The following is an 18,014-nucleotide window of genomic DNA, read 5'->3' as shown; positions in this document are numbered from 1 at the left end:
TCATGGACAGCTTCACTTCCGACAGCTCATCTTCTGAATCTATCATTGTATGTAGCTGCTGAAAATAATCCAGAATCCTACCTCATATGCTAAAATAAGCAGTCTGGATGGGCCCCTGGAGCAAACTTTGGAAAGCCAGGATTGGCACTTAAAAATTATATTCTGAAAGGTCTTAAATAAAATGTTGAAAGTAGTTTGACTTCCAGTGGCAGCACATGAGTAGGTGCAAGTAGCTGAACAGTTTATAGTATCCACTAAAAACTTTGAAAAACAAAACAGAAGAGGGAAAGACAAAGAGGGGGAAAAAAGAGGAAGAATGGGCAGGTCGGTCCTAGCTCTCTTTCTCAGTTCTTTCAAAACAAGACTTAGAAGAGCTTTGATTGTATCTCTGTCTGTCTCATTCAACATGGGCTTATGAATCATAGCAAAAGCTGAAAGGGGGTTGGCAGCAACACATGAACCTGCCATACATTTTGTTCTTTTCTTCTTAATTAAGAACTATTTTGAGTAGCATATGCAAATGTCAACGCATTTGGGGGAATCAATATACAGCTTTATCTTAGCCTCACAGATAGATATATTGTTGTCTGTCAGACAGGCTCCGTAAATCTAATGCCTCTATTCAAAAACACTTGCTAGACACAGTAGTGGAAGATTCTTGGGAAGTAAATATTTAAAGGCATGTTTAATTTGTCTGACTAAATAAGCTACTTATTACAGAACAGATGTAAAACACACGACATTAGGTAAGAGAAATAATTGGACTATAAATCTACTTGGGCGTATAGGAAAAACTGAAATGATCTTGTACTTCAGGTCTTGCATTAGTCACGATTCTCCTGGTCATAATTTTCTTTTTTTTTTGTTTGGTCACATCCAGATTTTTACTGCACATGAGAGAGATGAAATTCTCTAAAGACTTCGCTTCCTGAAAAGCTTTTTTGGTAACACTGTATTTTTTTTTAACTTTTCATTTCTTTATTTTTGTGATTATATTTTATCTCTGTCCCTTCTCCCTTTCCTTATTTTGCTGAATACATAATCATTAAAGAAAAATTAATGGTTTGGAGGAAACGTACAACAACATCAGTGTGTGGATATCAATGAACGGCTAAATTGTGGTATGAGGGAACACTGTTCTGTGTTACCAGTCACATTAATATAAAATAAAACTTACAAAATGGCAATATACAATAATGTCCCTAAAACTCCAGCTAATAATTATGACAGGCTAATGTATAGAATGGCAATATATGCTCTTTTTTTTTTTTTTTAATAAACCCTGTAAATCTGTGCACAGCAGATAGTAATTGAGATGTTATAGTTTTAGTTGTAGTAAGTAAATCTGTATGCTGTTCAGATTGTAACTTAAAAAAAGCCTCAAAGAAAGATATATATGCAGAATTTTCAAATGCAGTTATATCAATACATTATCATAGTCAGTATGTATTTCAATTTCTTTGAAAGATACTTGGAGAATGTTTTAGATCATATTTTAGAAATGTCCACTACAGAAACATCTAAAATATTGTCCCAGTCATTACTTTTTAAATATTTTTATGAGGAGAGTCTGAAAATCTATATACTGTGTACAAATCCTGCTCTCACAGCAGCCAGTGACAAACCAGCCATGGCTTTCAGAAGGAGCAAGATCAGATCCAAGGAATTAGAGGTTTTGTGCCATCTCAGTGCAATACCTACCATCCATGTTATTGTCAGCTCTCGATTGCTTCCACCACCTCCTCCGACATCAGAAGGAGCCACATTAGGAGCTAGAAAAATAGAAAAGACAAGAAAAATTACTACAAAGTATGTAGTCAGTAAAAATATCACTATTTGCTTTTCTTTTCACCAGCAGGTCCAATGAGCACACGTGGCACATACAATTAAAATAATGATAGTCTGTAATAGCTGTGAGAGTCCCTGGTCTTGCCAAGATTAATGTACAGCTACTGCTGCAGGAAACATGCCAGTTCTAACCATAGGTAGCAATCATTCTTCTTTTTCACTCTCTGCAAATATTTGATTGAATATTCAGAAATGGAACACTTCTCATAGGTCTTAAGAGCAGCACTCTGTGTTGTTATTGTGCTGCCTAAAACTTTGGTAAGCCAAGGGCTCAAGCATCCAGGACTTGGACATGTATTTACCTGAACAGGCTGTGATTAGTTCCGTCTACTTCAATGTGTTTACTCACACTGTGTAAGGTTAAACCTGTGGATATATCTTTGAAGCATTGGCCTAATCCTATTCTAGATTAGTGGTACATGTCTTTTTGATTGGCATATTCAGAATGGGTAGATATTGAGACGTGAAGCTGGCATAGCAGTTAGTAATTTACTAATTGCATTTTACACTTATATTCTGTGTAATTAATAAAATGTGTTGATCTATCATTAGTGCACAGCTGAGTGGTAAAGCAGGATACTGTCAAGGACTCCGTTACAAATCATTCCTATATTCTGATTTCTGTGAGACACTTTTCACTAAGTTTGGTGGTTCTACTGCTGTCCTCTATGGTGTTTATGTGTTTATTTGCTGTCACTCAATACGGAGGACACATGAAGTACCACTGAAAACTTAGGAAATGATAGCCTACCTGTAGTGCATCAAATATGCCCCACGGGGTCAGGCATTAGCTACATAGCCTATCTATAGGAACATGCTATTTGTGTTAAAAATTCTTATATGATCAGGCATTTTTTCCACTAATCAGTGAAGGTCACAAGATAGTCAGGGGATAATTCCTAAGTGCTCTTGCGCTATTTAAGTAAGATGTTTGCTGAGGCCTTCTCTGAGGGTCAGATGCGGAGAAACAAAAAGCAGAGAAGAATTCATGTTTTCAGAAAGGATAAAAATATGTATCAATACATTTTTAATTGAAATCAGCATTCAGTGGATGGTTTGTGTTATTTACTTCTGTCTTTCCAGAAAACAAATTAGCGAAGAATGAGACTAAACATACATATCATGACAATTTGAGAGGAAGCTTGAACTTATTACTTGGCCTTGTTATTGCTGAAATACAGAGTAGTCACACTATCTATTATAGGCACGTAACTTTAGCGCTCAGTCAGAAGCAGAGATTTACTAGAATGCTTAGGTAGTCAAAGAAGATGCACAGGCTGCCAGAGAAGAGAAAAAAGACTGTCTAACATCTTACAAATCACCTTTTTCAAGACAACCTCCCTCATTCTCTCAACCACTAACCCAGGTTTCTCTTTCCATTAAGACTAGATTACTAATTCAGACAGCTATTCTTAGACCATTACTCTAACGCATCCAGAATCTAAGATACATTTAACCAGACTTTGATCCACCGAATTTCAAGAAATCACTATGAAATGTGTTATTGATGAAGCAAGCAGATTTCATTTAAAGGAAAAATCATAGCTCGCATACTTAGCATGCTAATAATAATGCTACCGAAATTATAGTTATCTACAAGAAGTGATTTCAAAACTGGAAAAGACACTGACAACATTTGATTTAACAGACATTATTTGTCACTCATCCAGTACAACAAATATGGATGACTGTTTTTTTGCTGTTTAACACAGAAGAAATGTTAAAGATAACTACAATGCGTGGATATGGGGTTTTGTTTGTGCAATAGAATATTTACCTTCTTCAGATTTACATGAAAATGTACAAAGAGTACTGTTCTGTAGTACCCTGGAAGGTGACAGTGCAACTCAAATCCTGTTGTTACTACTCATAAAAAATTCCACCTCTTGGCAGAAAATGCACTTGAGCACAGACGCTAATCTGCAAGTTGTTACTGATTTATATCCTATTTTGGCATGGCAAGAAGTGCTGACTGATGCCCAGGAAGACTACATCAACATTTTGTTTTGTTTCACCAAAAATGTCTCACAGACTGCCAGAGATGACAACGATGCTTTGCATGGGGAACCAGACAACAGACTAAACAAACTACCTCTGGCAAACACATTGCATCCTGCTACAAAACTGGAGGATGTGCCATTTTTGGGGAGGCTTCAACAAATACCATGAACACAGCACACTGCAAACTGCATGATGCTACCACTCTTCCACCTGTAAGCATTATTTTCCCTCCCTTTCTGCCTCTTTTCTGACATTTGAAAAATGTGTATTGTGCATGAAGCACTGCAAGAAGCATGTGTGGATTTCTCATTTAGATTCCTGGGCCTTCAAAACCAGCTGTTGAGTCATAAAATATATAATGCTAATAGTCAATTTTATAGGCAGTAATTTCCTTTTACTTTAGTATTAAAGTTCTGTATCTCTTCCCCCCCGCTCCCGTCCAGATTAATTTAAGCAATCTGCATTTTCTTTCTCTCTAAGCAAGATAATTTTTAATGGACCAAATGTGGGTCTTTTTCAGTAAGTGTTTTGAAATTTGCAATGCAAATACATTTTATTTTGAAAATACTATCTAATCAAAGCAATCACCCAGAAGGTGTAATTGAAAAACTAATCTTTATACTTTGGTTTTGCATTTTTAGTTTCAAATCTCAAGCTATGGGACAACAATTGTAAATATATCTCGGTTGCACATTGCTGCTAATATGTGTTAAGGAGGATATACTGGTGTACAAGCTTTGCTGGATAAAGTCTTTTTGCACTGATACAGTACCTCCTAAAGCACTGCTGTTATCTCCTTTGTACAGTCAAACCAGAATGTATTATCTTGGACAACAATAACTAATTCCTCATTTTGGAGAATTCACTTTAAAAAGGACATGCCTGAGCTTAAAGGATAGCCTTAAATATGCTCTGAGATTTTAACACTGCACAATTATACTGATAAGGGCATATGGTGTGTCAGATAACGTCACATCTTTGACATGGAATAAGAAGACACAAGACCAAACCTTCAGTCACAGAAAAATGGTATTACATAGTATAACACAGATCCTGTCACATATTCTTTAGTTAGAATACAAACCAAACAGCAAATGGGCATTTTCCTCGTTAAACATATGCACTTCCTAAGTCCTGTATCCTGGTCCCAAGCATCTGTGTGCATTCATACACACACACACCCCCTGACTGACAGATACAGTGGGGGATCTCTGAAACATACACTATGACTGTTTCAGCAACAGAGGCAAATTTGCCATTTGTATCATGATGTTTCCTCCCTGCCTAATTTGATGGCATCGCATCTCAACAGTCTGGCATTTGCTTACTAAAATCTATTCTATTTTGCTAGACTTGCATCTTATAAAGTGTTTTTCTAAAATAAAAAACAAAATTACGAAACGGACTAATAACAATGTGAAAATAAAGAAGCACATTAAAAAACTTGACATTTTCTGTTTACGTACGAGCGCCTTCAGTTCTAATTCTCTGTGACGGCATACTAGGTTCTCCTGTCCCCAAAGTGTTTGTTGCTATTATCCGGAACTCATATTCCATCCATGGAATCAAATCAATCACTGTAGCAGATTCCATATTTCCTTCAATATCTGATGGATCTAAAAAAAAAATAAATTGCTTTAGAAAACAGCATTTTTACATTAAGGTCAGCCAACAACATGGTTGATTTTGGCAAAACTAACACTATTCTTCAACCACAAATAGCCAACTGAAAGAAACTTGACATTATACATTAGGCATATGGCATTTTACAAGGAGAACTCACAGCAGTGGCTGAGAATTTGGAAACCTAGACGCTATCTTGGATAAACCCTTACAGATTGGCAAGTTTTAACTGGGTGCGATTTAGCAAAAGAAGTACATGTAGCTATGAGGTATCCTTACTATTTACATATTGTAGTTGTAGAATTTCTTTTTACCTGCAGACAAACAGTGAGAAATCTTGAATGCAGAAACAGCAAAATAAAAATTCATGACATAGACGAGGGCTAGACATGCAAATGTAGGGTTTGATGAACTGATAAAGGGTGGTTTATAAAATGTGGTCATATTTTGGGGGACATGGTGAGTCTGTTGCAACTTAGTACCTATTTCTGATACAACAAGAGCAGATGTTCTTGTAATTCCTGTGAAAAGACTTATTATTTTCATATGGATGAGCTTCTTTACCATAAATAAAATGTCTATCTCATGACTCTCTGTCTACAATTCGCAGACAATAGGGATTATTTCTATAGGTGTTTGCAGTTATGGAAAGACAGAGGATTTTAATTCATTGAATGGGCCAAAAGTTGTTTGTCAAATTAGAGTCCTGGGTTCAGAGGAAGATGACAAATGAGATATTCTGCATTGGGAAGACAACTGATTTGGTATTCAAATATGAATGCAACAGCTGCAAGAAGAACAGGCACAGCAGTGTAAGCATTGAATGGTGACACAGCTTTGTCTAATAATTGTCAAATTTTTCATTCTAAAGTGAGGCCCTGAAGGAGAAAGAAAAACACTTTCCATTGTCTTTTGATCTGCCCACCACCCCTCCTCATCCTTACTCAAATTATTTTTCTGTCCAGTCAATAGAGCCATTGCAAATGTCCCACAGCATCCAAGCCATGATATAAATTTGGCATTCCCTTTTCTGGGCTACTTTCAATCTCTTCATTTAATCTCACTGTGTCACAAATTCCCAGAATAATTATGAATACTCAACAAGATGAGAATCTGATCCTCTTAACTGGAAAGAGCAATCTAAATGTAAACAACTAATTACATAATCCATTCATATATATTTCCATACTGTGATGTAGAATACACTTCCTTCATAAAACACACTCAATATTATGCAACCTGTGATGAATGATTTGGTTTGGGAGTAATGGTAGTAGCAATAATAACAACAATATTTCCAAAGTGCAATGCCAAAGTGTATTTTTTGTTCTGTACATTGAAAATGAGGAACATTAAATGATAGCCTAAACACTGATGAGAGATCAATTTGGACTGTTCATCATGCTTCTTTCATATGAAAGTGAACACTGAGCTAAACTGGGAGGAGCCCAGAAATTAAGTAAAAGCTTGCAGTGGTGCCAGTGTTGGTTACTGTGGTGATATTACCTATTTTTTGAGGGAATCATCTATTAATCAAAATTACTCAGTGTGGTTCAAATGAAAAAGCAATGATTTTCAAAACACTGGAACAGTTCATTTCAACTTCTCAGAAATGAATAATTTATATCTTTCCTGCTGGCTTCTTTAAAAAGGAATTTAACAATCCAGATTCCTCTCTGTCCCAATGAAGATGTGAATCCCATTCAACATACGCTGCAGGAAAAGACTCAAGGTCTGACTGCAGGTCCCAATGACTATCCCGTTAATTCTGTAAAGCAGAAAAACTTCAGGGATGCAGAAAAGTGCATCCCATCATGCCTATAAAACTGCTAACAGAGAATGTTCCTGAGAGGTGAGAAAGATGGGTTCAAGTGTCTTCTCTGAACCAGACAGAGTGAAGATCTGAATCCAACACTTTTATCTCCGACACACATTTCTAGTTCTTGTAACACACAGCACTAAAGGAAGCAGTATCAGAGTCGCTTATAACTTCTTCCTATAATTTCATTTCTTCCCAATTACTTTTTTTTCTTAGATTGAAAGGAGAAAAACAAAACAAAACAAAAGAGGAAATAAATTATAAATCTATCCTGAAAAAAGTGGAGGCTGGTCTAAAAGGAACCTCTCTCCAGTGTATATTGATACTGAAGCAAATAATCAGTTACTCAAACACCTCTAACTTCTACATTAATTATTTAAGTACAAAGAAATCTATTCAACAGAAGCTATTAAAAAGGATACAAGTGATATGAAGGGACTGGGGAACCTTCTAGTTTTATTTTCCAAGCTACTTTAGTATAAGTCATATACTAGTGCTGGCTATTGGAGGTAATTATATACAACAGAACTACATATACTACATATTCTAAAAGAGAAACAGGAATTAAGGCAGTAGGTCTAGCATTTTTAACTTTTTATTCTAAAAATGTAATAGAGATTTTCAAACCAATATATCAAAGTCTATTTCTTAGACCTCTATCTGTGTAATTTCAAAGGAAAACTTAAATGAAAGACAACAGCTGAAACTATTATATTCTTAGTCTTTTGAAATGCATTTAGAGAGGCTTTAATTCCACAGAAAAGCACTATAGTCTTAAGATATTACAGTGGCATATGAATCATATTGATACGACAACTCTGTATGGTTTGTAGCAATGCTATCCTTCATAAAACATTCAAAGATACTACCAGTTTAAAAATATTTGCACAATTCATGCATTTATGTTAAATCTTGCAAAGGAATAAACATTAACATGTCCTGTGTTCAGGCAGGTGTCTCCTCAGCTGCAATTATGTGACACAATGATGACATCCAGTGGTTAGAAGGATAATCTGAGCTATGTTTCTTTAGGGGTGCCAGTTTTTATGCAACTGGAACATAGTCTGTCCCCAGCAAAAACCAGACAACTTTAACCAACTTTCTGCGTAAGAAATAGAAAAATGGAGACACTTGTTTGCCATCCATATTAACCTGTAAGTAAATTTTTACAATTCTGGTTGTTGATGTGGAATGCTTCAAGCAACAAGGAAAGACAAAAAAGGCATAAATTCTGGCCTGTTCTTTCACACATTTCTTGATATTCAGTTCAGGCCCTTCAAGGGCTGGGGAACAAACCTGTTGACAACACACTGACAGGACGCTACCTGCTCCCAAACCCTGTAGCAGACATTAATAGCTTCCTTGGGTTCCTTTCATTGCAACTGTTTTCTGATTGGTCAAACTTTCTAACAATCAAACACTTTAAAATCTATTGACTTCATTAATTCTGGCATTACTGTTACCTGTTTTGGCATCTTTCCACTCTTCAGACAGAAATGTTTTTGACTGGATAGTGTATTTAGAAATAGGGCTATGATTGTCTGTTCCACGACTCCAGGTAAGCGCCACAGCAGTGTCTCTAATGTCTTCTACTCTTATACCTCCGGGAGGGCCTGGAGGACCTGAAAGAAAAGAAACCATAATTCAACTCAGAAATTACATGTTCTGAAAATGAACTTTAGCTAACTTTTCTACTTGTATTTACCAAATTCAAGACTTTGGAGTTTCACTTTCTACTTAAGAACAGATTGAGAATACACATCTTAATACTCTACAGAGTGATTCAAAGGATAAGTGCTCTTGCATCTAACAACTACCAAATGAAACTTCCCTGACTCCTGCCTAAATAGTAACATTGAGATTTTCTTTAGTGAAAAAATTATATTTGAAACTGTTGCTGCTCTTTTTCCAAACAACAGTGAACTCAGAAAAAATACACAAAATCTTCCCTTCTGAATTCCACCTAATGATGACCTGATTGGTGGCCCATCTTTAATCTGTACTTCTGCTTGTGCCATTTTGTCTTTGACTGCAATTTATATGGAAAATCTTGTAACTTACATTGGAGACAAATCATACCTTGAAAGACATTTCTATAGCTCTCTTCACATTTCTCTTTGCCTTCCCATTACCTCAATGTGGTAAACTCACCATCAGATTCAAACTTGCTACAGACAAGTATAACTTGAGTGAAAGTAGAACTAGGCAATATTTCTTTATGGTTCTACTAAAGCCTTCTCACAACAAGAACTTCAAAAGCCCAAGCCAAAATGTGGAATCCACTATACTCAGTGAACTAAAAGCAGTCTTGCTAATGACATGGGTGAAAGTAAACAATCTCCATGCACCAAAATAACCCCACAAAAACCATCATCAAGGAACAGAAGCACTAAGCTGTCACAGAGAAAAAATTGTCACAAAAGAGCCATTTCACATCTGCCCTTTCGGTCTTGATCAACACCTATAAAATAATTTTTAAAGAGTATTTTCTTTTTCTTCAAAAGGCAGATACTTGCAAAGAGTAACTTCAAAATTCATAGGTCTAGTGAATATAAAAAATAATTAACTATATACAGATGTTGGCTTGATGGTATATTACTATGCCCCAAACACCCAGCTAAATCATTACAAGTAGAAGTTGTTTGTCCTAAACTAGTTCACAGTCTCATTTCCACGCTTTTCAAGTATTATTTCTGCTCAGTAATTGCTGTTTATTTTAAAATCTTATGTAAGTATAGAAATCTTCAAGACACCACAATGTTCAGTAAGCTGTGCTAAACCCCCTCAAATTTACAGTAATTCTGTAACCCAAAAATTAGTGCTTACTTACAAACTTGGCCTACGGATATTTTCAGATCATTGTTTTCATATTGACTGTTCTAGTTTTGTTATTATGCTTCTGTTTTATATGATACAGTTATGTAATATATTAACTACTCTGTAAAAACAGAGACAGTGCACTAGAACTATTTAAAAGTATTTTCTAATTCCACATTCAGAGATAATAACATGCCAGCATGATTCAGGTAATTATCCAACAATCTGATTGAACAAGTCCCAGAGTATATTTAAACAACAAGAAGTAACAGGATACATTGCTCTGCAGCATTTACAGAGAAACCACAGAAAACCAAAACAAAAACAACTTAACAAAAACAATGGAAGGAGATTTCTACATCAGATCTAAACACACAGTGTGCCAAATGTATTTCTCTTCAGCTCTTGAGCTGTTTATTTTCTCCATAAATCTGAGCCAAAGGAACCAGATGAAATTAACTGAATCAATCAAATATACCACCGTATATTGTTGTTCCTCAGTTTTAATGAATTCATCCTTCTAATGAGCAAGCAATTGCATTTCTTCTCCAAAAGTATTCAAATTTAGACTGGTCTCTCAAAGGATATATATGTCATTGCTTAAAAATAAATAAGCGTGACCACCCTACACAATCTATTGGGCTATGGCCTGTCACTTTGGCAATCAAATTCCTCATTGTTTTTTCTCCAAAGATCCAAAACAAGTCCCCATTTAGAATCCTTGGAACAATGTACATCAGTTGACTACTGGGTCGCTCATAACCAACTTCTATTAAAATTCAAATCTTCGTAATGAAAACCAATCTAATTATAGACCCCCTTTTCAAGATAAGGACTAAATACATCACCGTGTGTGGAAACAGCCTCTTACTCTTCGCAGAGGATGCACAAAGTAGAAGTTGTTGCTAAGAGCTGATTTTTAAGACGGGGGTTGTTAAGTCAACTCTCCGTGCGCAGATTTGCTAGCCCAGCTCTAACAACTCAGGTAGATAAGGCCTGAGAGGCCTGTTCTCCTGCAAGACCGTTCATTTCAGAGGCCCTCAAACTGGAAGATATGAAAAGGTTCATCAGTCCCAAGATTTTCCTTTCCTTCATTCTTTGGGAGATGTCTCTTACAGCTTCTCACCTCTCTATCAAAGTGTCTGAAAATGGCATGTCAGCAAACAGCAAGGGCCAGCTGCTCCCTCAGGAAAGCTGAGCCAGAACCCATGAGTGACCCCAGGGTTGGCATTTCTTTCAACAATGGGGCACAGTCCCACAAGGTCTGAATACAGTGATCAGAGCTGGCTGCTGATATGGCCATCCTAGGTACTGAAAGCAATGAATCAGGTGCATCCAGGTGACAAACTACTGCATCTATCATAGAACCATTTTGGTTGGAAAAGATCTTTAAGATCATTGAGTCCAACCAGCCTAAGCAGTCCACTCAGGAGACAAGCATGGGTCTGAAGGACTGCTTGGATAAAGCCGATTTTCTTCATTGTAGCTACTATGGGTCTATGTTTTGGATGTGTGCTGGAAATTATGTTGACAATAGAGGGATGTTTTAGTTACTGCTGAGCAGTGCTTACACAATCAAGGCCTTTTCTGCTCCTCACACCACTCCACCAGTGAGTAGGCTGGGGGTGCAAGAGCAGTTGAGAGGGGACAAAGCCAGGACAGCTGACCCCAGCTGACCAAAGGGATATTCTACACCACATGGTCAGCAATAAAAGCTGAGGGAAGGGAGGACATTCAGAGTCATGGCATTTGTCTTCCCAAGTAACCATTACGCATGATGGAGCCCTGCTGTTCTGGAGGTGGCTGAACTCCTGCCTGTCTGTGGGAAGCACTGAATGAATTCCTTGTTTTGCTTTGCTTGTGTGCATAGCTTTTGCTTTACCTATTAAACTCTCTTTATCTCAACTCATGAATTTTCTTAGTTTTACTCTCCTGATTCTCCCCTCCATACCGTCAGCGAGTTGTGATCGAGCAGTTGCGTTGGGCTTAGTTGGTGGCTGGGGCTAAACCCCAACACCCCTGTAAGATGCTGAGTCTTTCACTGACAAAACTGGTAGTGAGAATTCCTCAGCACTAAGCAGAACTGCATTCATTGTATTAAAAACTGAATGTTGAGCATAAAATGAATGCTGATCTCCTCCACAACATAACCTCAGAGCAATAATTTTAATTGTAATTACTGGGCTGGGAGGAGAATCAGAAGCCTGATAAGGCACCTTGTCTCTCTTTTTATTTTTAAAATAATTACCTACATAATACCAATGCACATGAACAGGCCCTTCTCTTTTTCTTTACAGATGTATTTTATGGTTTCACCACTTAACATGTTTCCTTTGACATTTCATCCAAAACTGAAGACATTTCACTGACTGTTAATACCCATAAACAATGAAATATAGAAAGATTCAAGTCCACAACATCCTCAGATGACAGACATTCAGAATCAAGGCACAAGCTACATACATCAGCTGCTGTACAGCTCTAGAGTATAACTGGAACATGGGGCCTCAAGTGCAAGTTGTCTGTTTTGAATTGTCAACATGACAGAGCATTAGCACTTCAGAACGTGTCATACCTGAAGGCACAAAACAGTAAAATGCCCAAAGGACATGAATTAACTCATGCTACTGAAACCACGCATTGTAATAGATCTTGTAGGAGATGCGCCATAAGAGCAAGTACAGTGTCTTGAGACCACAGTAACACTTAATAAACATCAATCAGTTAAAAATGGAGTGACAACCTTACCTCCAAATGTCCTGGTTTCTGTAATTTGAAAACTAGGAATCCTTTTAATGGACGTCTAGTATTACATACAATAATATAATCCATAAAGCTTTGTGAGAAAACAAAAGTGGCTTCTTAAGACTGTTATACAGTAGATACATTGAAATGATAACTAAAATCTATTTTTAATACTGAATACTGAATTAAACTATCTAAAAATTTACTTCAACATAACAAAAATACCCATTATAAAAAATCTTCATTTCTTTTCAGGAAAACACATGCTCAGTTAGACGTCTAAACGTCTGGAATAGAATCAGTACCCGGAGTAGACTTGAAGGACTTTACACGCTTATGCACTTTTCATTTTAATTTCTGTCATTCCTTGATGAGAAACAAAACACTCTAAACAACCAGAAACACTCTGCTTATCTAGGTGGAAACAAGCAACATTCCTTACCTCTTACCACCAGGTCAGCCGAAGCCGAGGAGTTGTCAACAATTGTCTGAGCGGTGCACGTGTACCTCCCAGCGTGCCGCAGCTGAACGTTTTTAATGAGCAGCTCACCGTTGGATTTAATCTGCCACAAAAACAGCGCTTAGTGAATGAAGCTGGTAAACATCCCTGCACAGCTATGTGATACCTGTCTACACATCCCTCCTAACTGATATGCAGTGGTTGCTACTTCCAAAAAGCAAATGCTTACTTCAAGCGTGGATCACACTCAAAGATATATCTGATTTATATGACAGTTGTTGAAAGTGTCCTATGTTTCTTAAGGATCCACTGTACTTTACCAGACGTAAAAAATCAGACATCTCAGTAAATGTTTTTTTACAAGACAACATCTTGCTTTTACTGTTTGAAGCACATATCTGAACATTAAATTCAGTCAAGAACTTTTTAATGAACAGAAGTCAGATTATTTTTCTGCACCACTACTTGGTTTTTTACACATTTATATGACAATATGTCATACAGCCGTACTAACAGACTGGGATGCTGTTTGGCTTTTCCTTTACAAGCCTAAAGCAGTACAAATGCTTTGATCACAGAGAGGCTACAATCACGGACTAAACAAAGATGCACCAAAGAGACAATAAAATGCAGTGACTGAAGGGCAACAATACAGTTTGAAATGTGTCGCAGCTTCTCAGAGGACAGGCCCGCCCCTGTTCTGCACTACGGTGTTGGCGATGGACAGAACAATGGCAGTAACCACGACCCCAGTGGCAAGAGCTTGGGCTGCCAGGCCTGTGTGTCGGCTCTGAGGTGGTGCAGCCCAGGGCAGCCCCTTCCTTGGGTGACCTTGGCCAGGGCCAACCCCCTGCCATGGGACCTTCAGGGAAGCAACTTATGGTTCAACGAGGGTCTACCCTCATCATCATAGTTCCTAATCCCTCCTCAACACTCTTCACCAATGTTAGACTATTAGGAAAACCTATAGCTATGTTTTCAGATGGCTATAAGGTCCACTGTCTGCTGCTACCTGTGGTTGCACAGACAGGCAAACTGAATAAAGTATTTTTGTCCTATGACACTTCTGTGAACCCATTGAGTAACTAGATGCACACCTGTAAAACAAGAAATAGAACAGAGACCACTATATACACCATAGTTATTCTTAATGAAAAACAGGTTTTATGGTAAGACATTTATATAAATGTTTAAAAATAACACACTTGAAGTATTTTGCTTATCTATCCTGCATTTTATTCTAAAAAAAAGATTCTTAGGTTACATTGCAGGGTTATACATGTGTTAATCTTAAAGGTACTTCAGAAAAAACCCAAATGTTGTTTCCAAAAGATATCTGATTGCTTTCATGGAAATAAAAACGTTATACAATATTACAGATGGATTTATACCACCCTATACTAAAAGGGACGATTCAGATTTCCTAATCCACTGCAGATTGTTCAGAAATACAATGTAAAACCAAAACAAATGCTGAGAGAATTCTCTGCAATCCTAAAACCTTCACATTCAGGAACAAAAGAAATTCAGATGCCAATTGTATGTAAAAAAGAAATTGCTAGATATTTAGATTTAAGAACTAGTGCTATAATGACAAAAAGTTCTAGGGAACAACAAAGACATTCAATACAAGCTCAAATACTATGGGCTGTCATAAGTGTCTCTGCATTTATACATTCTGAAGAAATGAAATAAAGTTATGACATCCAGTTTATGTTTCCCAATTGAAAAAGAGAAGGAAAAAAAGTAATGTTAAATCTTTTCCAAATGTTCTAAAACTAGAATGTCAGTTTAGAGTCTATATTTAGGGGACATTAAAATAGCCAGATAAACTATCCTTTTCAAGCTCCAGGGAGATTTTGGATGCCAGCTTCAAATTCTACTGCCATAAAACTTCAGCACAAACTGTCTGTTAAAAGTGATTTTTTCATTCCAACATAAGAATTCACATCTTTAAGAAATTACTGAGGTAAACCAGTGATTTGATAAAAGGAATTAAAACATATTAAGAAAACTGCTTAATTCTGACCTGCAATACTTCATCTGATTGGCTCATATGGTCAGAGAGAAATGCAGGTTACACTGTACCTTGGCCGTTTTTGAATGACACAAGTGCTGTTAGCAGTGATCAGACAGATTAGTTGGATCAGTGAACAATCCAAGATTTGTGAAATATTTCTGACCACTTCTCTTTTAGTCATTATTAAACTATGTCTATGAGTGTGGGGCAGTGGCATTTCTGTGCAGGTGCCCCCCACAATTTATTCATGAGAACTCCAGGGACTGCCTTCCAGGACAGCATCCTTGGAAAAGCTGCAGGGATTACAGCATAAGCGAACACCGGCTGGATGCTTAACTAACCACACATAAGCCTTTTTTGTCTTTAGTGGGCTAAGCAGCACTGTCAGTGGCTTTCAGGAAGAAAAATCAGTGAGAGAGTCAGTATTTCCATGGGAGCAGAGAGGGCAGATACCTGCCCCTTCACCCTCCAAAAAATTACAACAAAAAAGCTGCAGAAGTTCAAACTCTTTGAGTTTTCAGTTCCTTTTTTTTTTTTTTTTTTTTCCTTTTTCATTTTGTTCTTATTGGTTTTGGTTTTAATAAAAGAGACGAAGAGTTCTCTATTTGAGTGCTGTGTATAAATCTTTAGTTTCTTAACACTAAATGCCATCCTAGAACGAACCACACTGCCTGCGAATCTCTGATCATTGTTTGTACTTTGATCTGCAAATAAACATAAGCAAAGGTTGGGCAAAGCAATAATGTTTAAAAAAAATGCATTAACTTAAAATACTCATAATCTTATTACTGTTTCAATAGCAAATGATTACAAATTCTTAATAGTCTTAGTACTCATTAATTCATAAGTTAGCATTTTAATTAAAATACTTTATTATAGTTATTAATGATATGCCCATATACGTGCTCTAACATTAATTTCCCTTGGTCTTAAAATCTAAATAATGAAAAACAGACAGGCAAATGTAACATAATTTAAAAAACAACAGCCCATAGATATAGTATTGTATCTTGTTGGTTCAGAAGCTCTCCTGAACCATGGTTTTGTGTAGCTGGTGATGAAGCTTTCCATACCTCAAAAGAAGCATGAGTTCTTGGTGGTAAAAGAAGAGCTTACAAAGCACATAAATAGCATGGGCATCAGCAGATTCTGTCCACAAATTAGATATGAATGCACTGGATATTTTCATTAAAAAACCTCAGCCTGGCTGAGTTTAAAAATGCCTTCCTTAACTCAGAGACAACTAAATCACAGACTGGAAATTGTGATAGCAGTACTCACGGATGTTCCAAGGGTATCTGTGGTTCACCACTCAGTTATTTACCACATTTCAAGCAAAGACTTTCATCATATGAGCACTATATTTATGCTTTAATAGTGTTGTCAAAAATAGCATTGTGTGACCTATTTCAGAGATTCACTCCTCTCCTTTGACTATCACCTTTGCCAGTGCACTAAATTACTGAAAGCCATCAGAATGTACCTGTGTGATCAAAAAACATTTACAGGAATCTAGTCTTTTGAATGAACGCAGTATCCACTTCTGTTTGGACCTCACACACAATAAAGAAACTATTGTTAGTATGAAGCTAACAAGCCCTTTGTAATAATAAAACTAACTTGGCAGAAACAGAAGAATCTGGTAAGCAGAGTATTTTTTTTTAAATTCAGATTCAAAACCTGAATATCTGAGTTTCAGAGGTGTTGAATACACAGTGGAAGTAAGAGGATAAGAGAATAGATAAGAAGTAATGTGGAAGAGATGGAATTCTTGGTGATGAGATAAATTTTTCCAAAGTTAACAATAATTTAAACCACCTTTTTCTATTACTGTCATCAGAGATGACATGGGGACAACAACAGCGCAGTTCTATTTTCTCAGTCCTATTCACAGCAGAGCTTATCTCACTGTGTTTTATAACCCATGGCTAGTGTGAAAGTTAAGGGTAAATAAAAAACCCAGCAGGATAATGATGACAGTCACTCCCACTGAAGAATCTCTTCTTTCAGCAAACTATATTTATATGTAAAGGAAGTACAGCACTAATTCTACCCCTGAAATGTGGACTGGGAAATATTTCCAACAAATACATTATTCTTCCCCATTCAGCACACCACTGAGAATGCCTGAGGATACTACGCTTTGTACCAGCATCCCTGTGGTAATATGCCCTGTTATTTAATTTCCAAGAGCAGAAAAAGCCTAGGTACTTGTTCATTTGTACTCATGGCTCACAACTTCACAGCTGATGACGAAAATCCACTACATTTCTCTGAGTACTGCTCACACCTGGCTTTCTCAGCTCCTGCTACCTACCTAGGGATGGTGCATGGCTTTTGGTAGTCTGTGAAGTCTCACAAACACATAAGGTTACAGTCAACTGATTCTGCAGTGTATGTTTTAATTCTAGCACAGAAGTTGGCATCCTCTAAACAGACTGCTTCTCTTTGCACTGGAAATAGCACTGTGGATTAATAATAACAGGTTTCCTCAAAGGCTTCTGTCAGAGCTGTGTGTTGGCTTCGCCCTCAGCGCTATGTCTTCTTCTTTCCTTCCACTGCTTGCTCTTAACCACTGACTCCATCCATCTCATTCCATGCTCACTAAGTTACTATTAGGCCCTTGCCTCTAAATTTTACCCCAAACCTAGCCAAAATATGTGACTTCTAACTCTCTCATG

At 37.0% G+C, this 18,014-nt stretch overlaps 1 protein-coding gene across 1 annotated transcript in view; it reads right to left on the bottom strand.

Moving 5' to 3' along the window:
* CNTN1 (contactin 1) overlaps positions 1–18,014 on the bottom strand; it is a gene marked incomplete at both ends in the record, with an annotated part of 143,184 nt that overhangs the window by 30,364 nt on the left and 94,806 nt on the right. The window contains 4 exon segments of the mRNA XM_080363601.1: positions 1,702–1,772; positions 5,316–5,465; positions 8,755–8,913; positions 13,296–13,416. Coding sequence (XP_080219727.1) covers positions 1,702–1,772; positions 5,316–5,465; positions 8,755–8,913; positions 13,296–13,416 — 501 coding nt within the window.

Source organism: Nesoenas mayeri (genome assembly GCF_963082525.1).
Source record: "Nesoenas mayeri genome assembly, chromosome: 1".
In the NCBI taxonomy this organism is placed as follows: domain Eukaryota; kingdom Metazoa; phylum Chordata; class Aves; order Columbiformes; family Columbidae; genus Nesoenas; species Nesoenas mayeri.
Note: the sequence above shows the minus strand (reverse complement) of the source record. Positions and strands in the feature narration are given on the sequence as shown.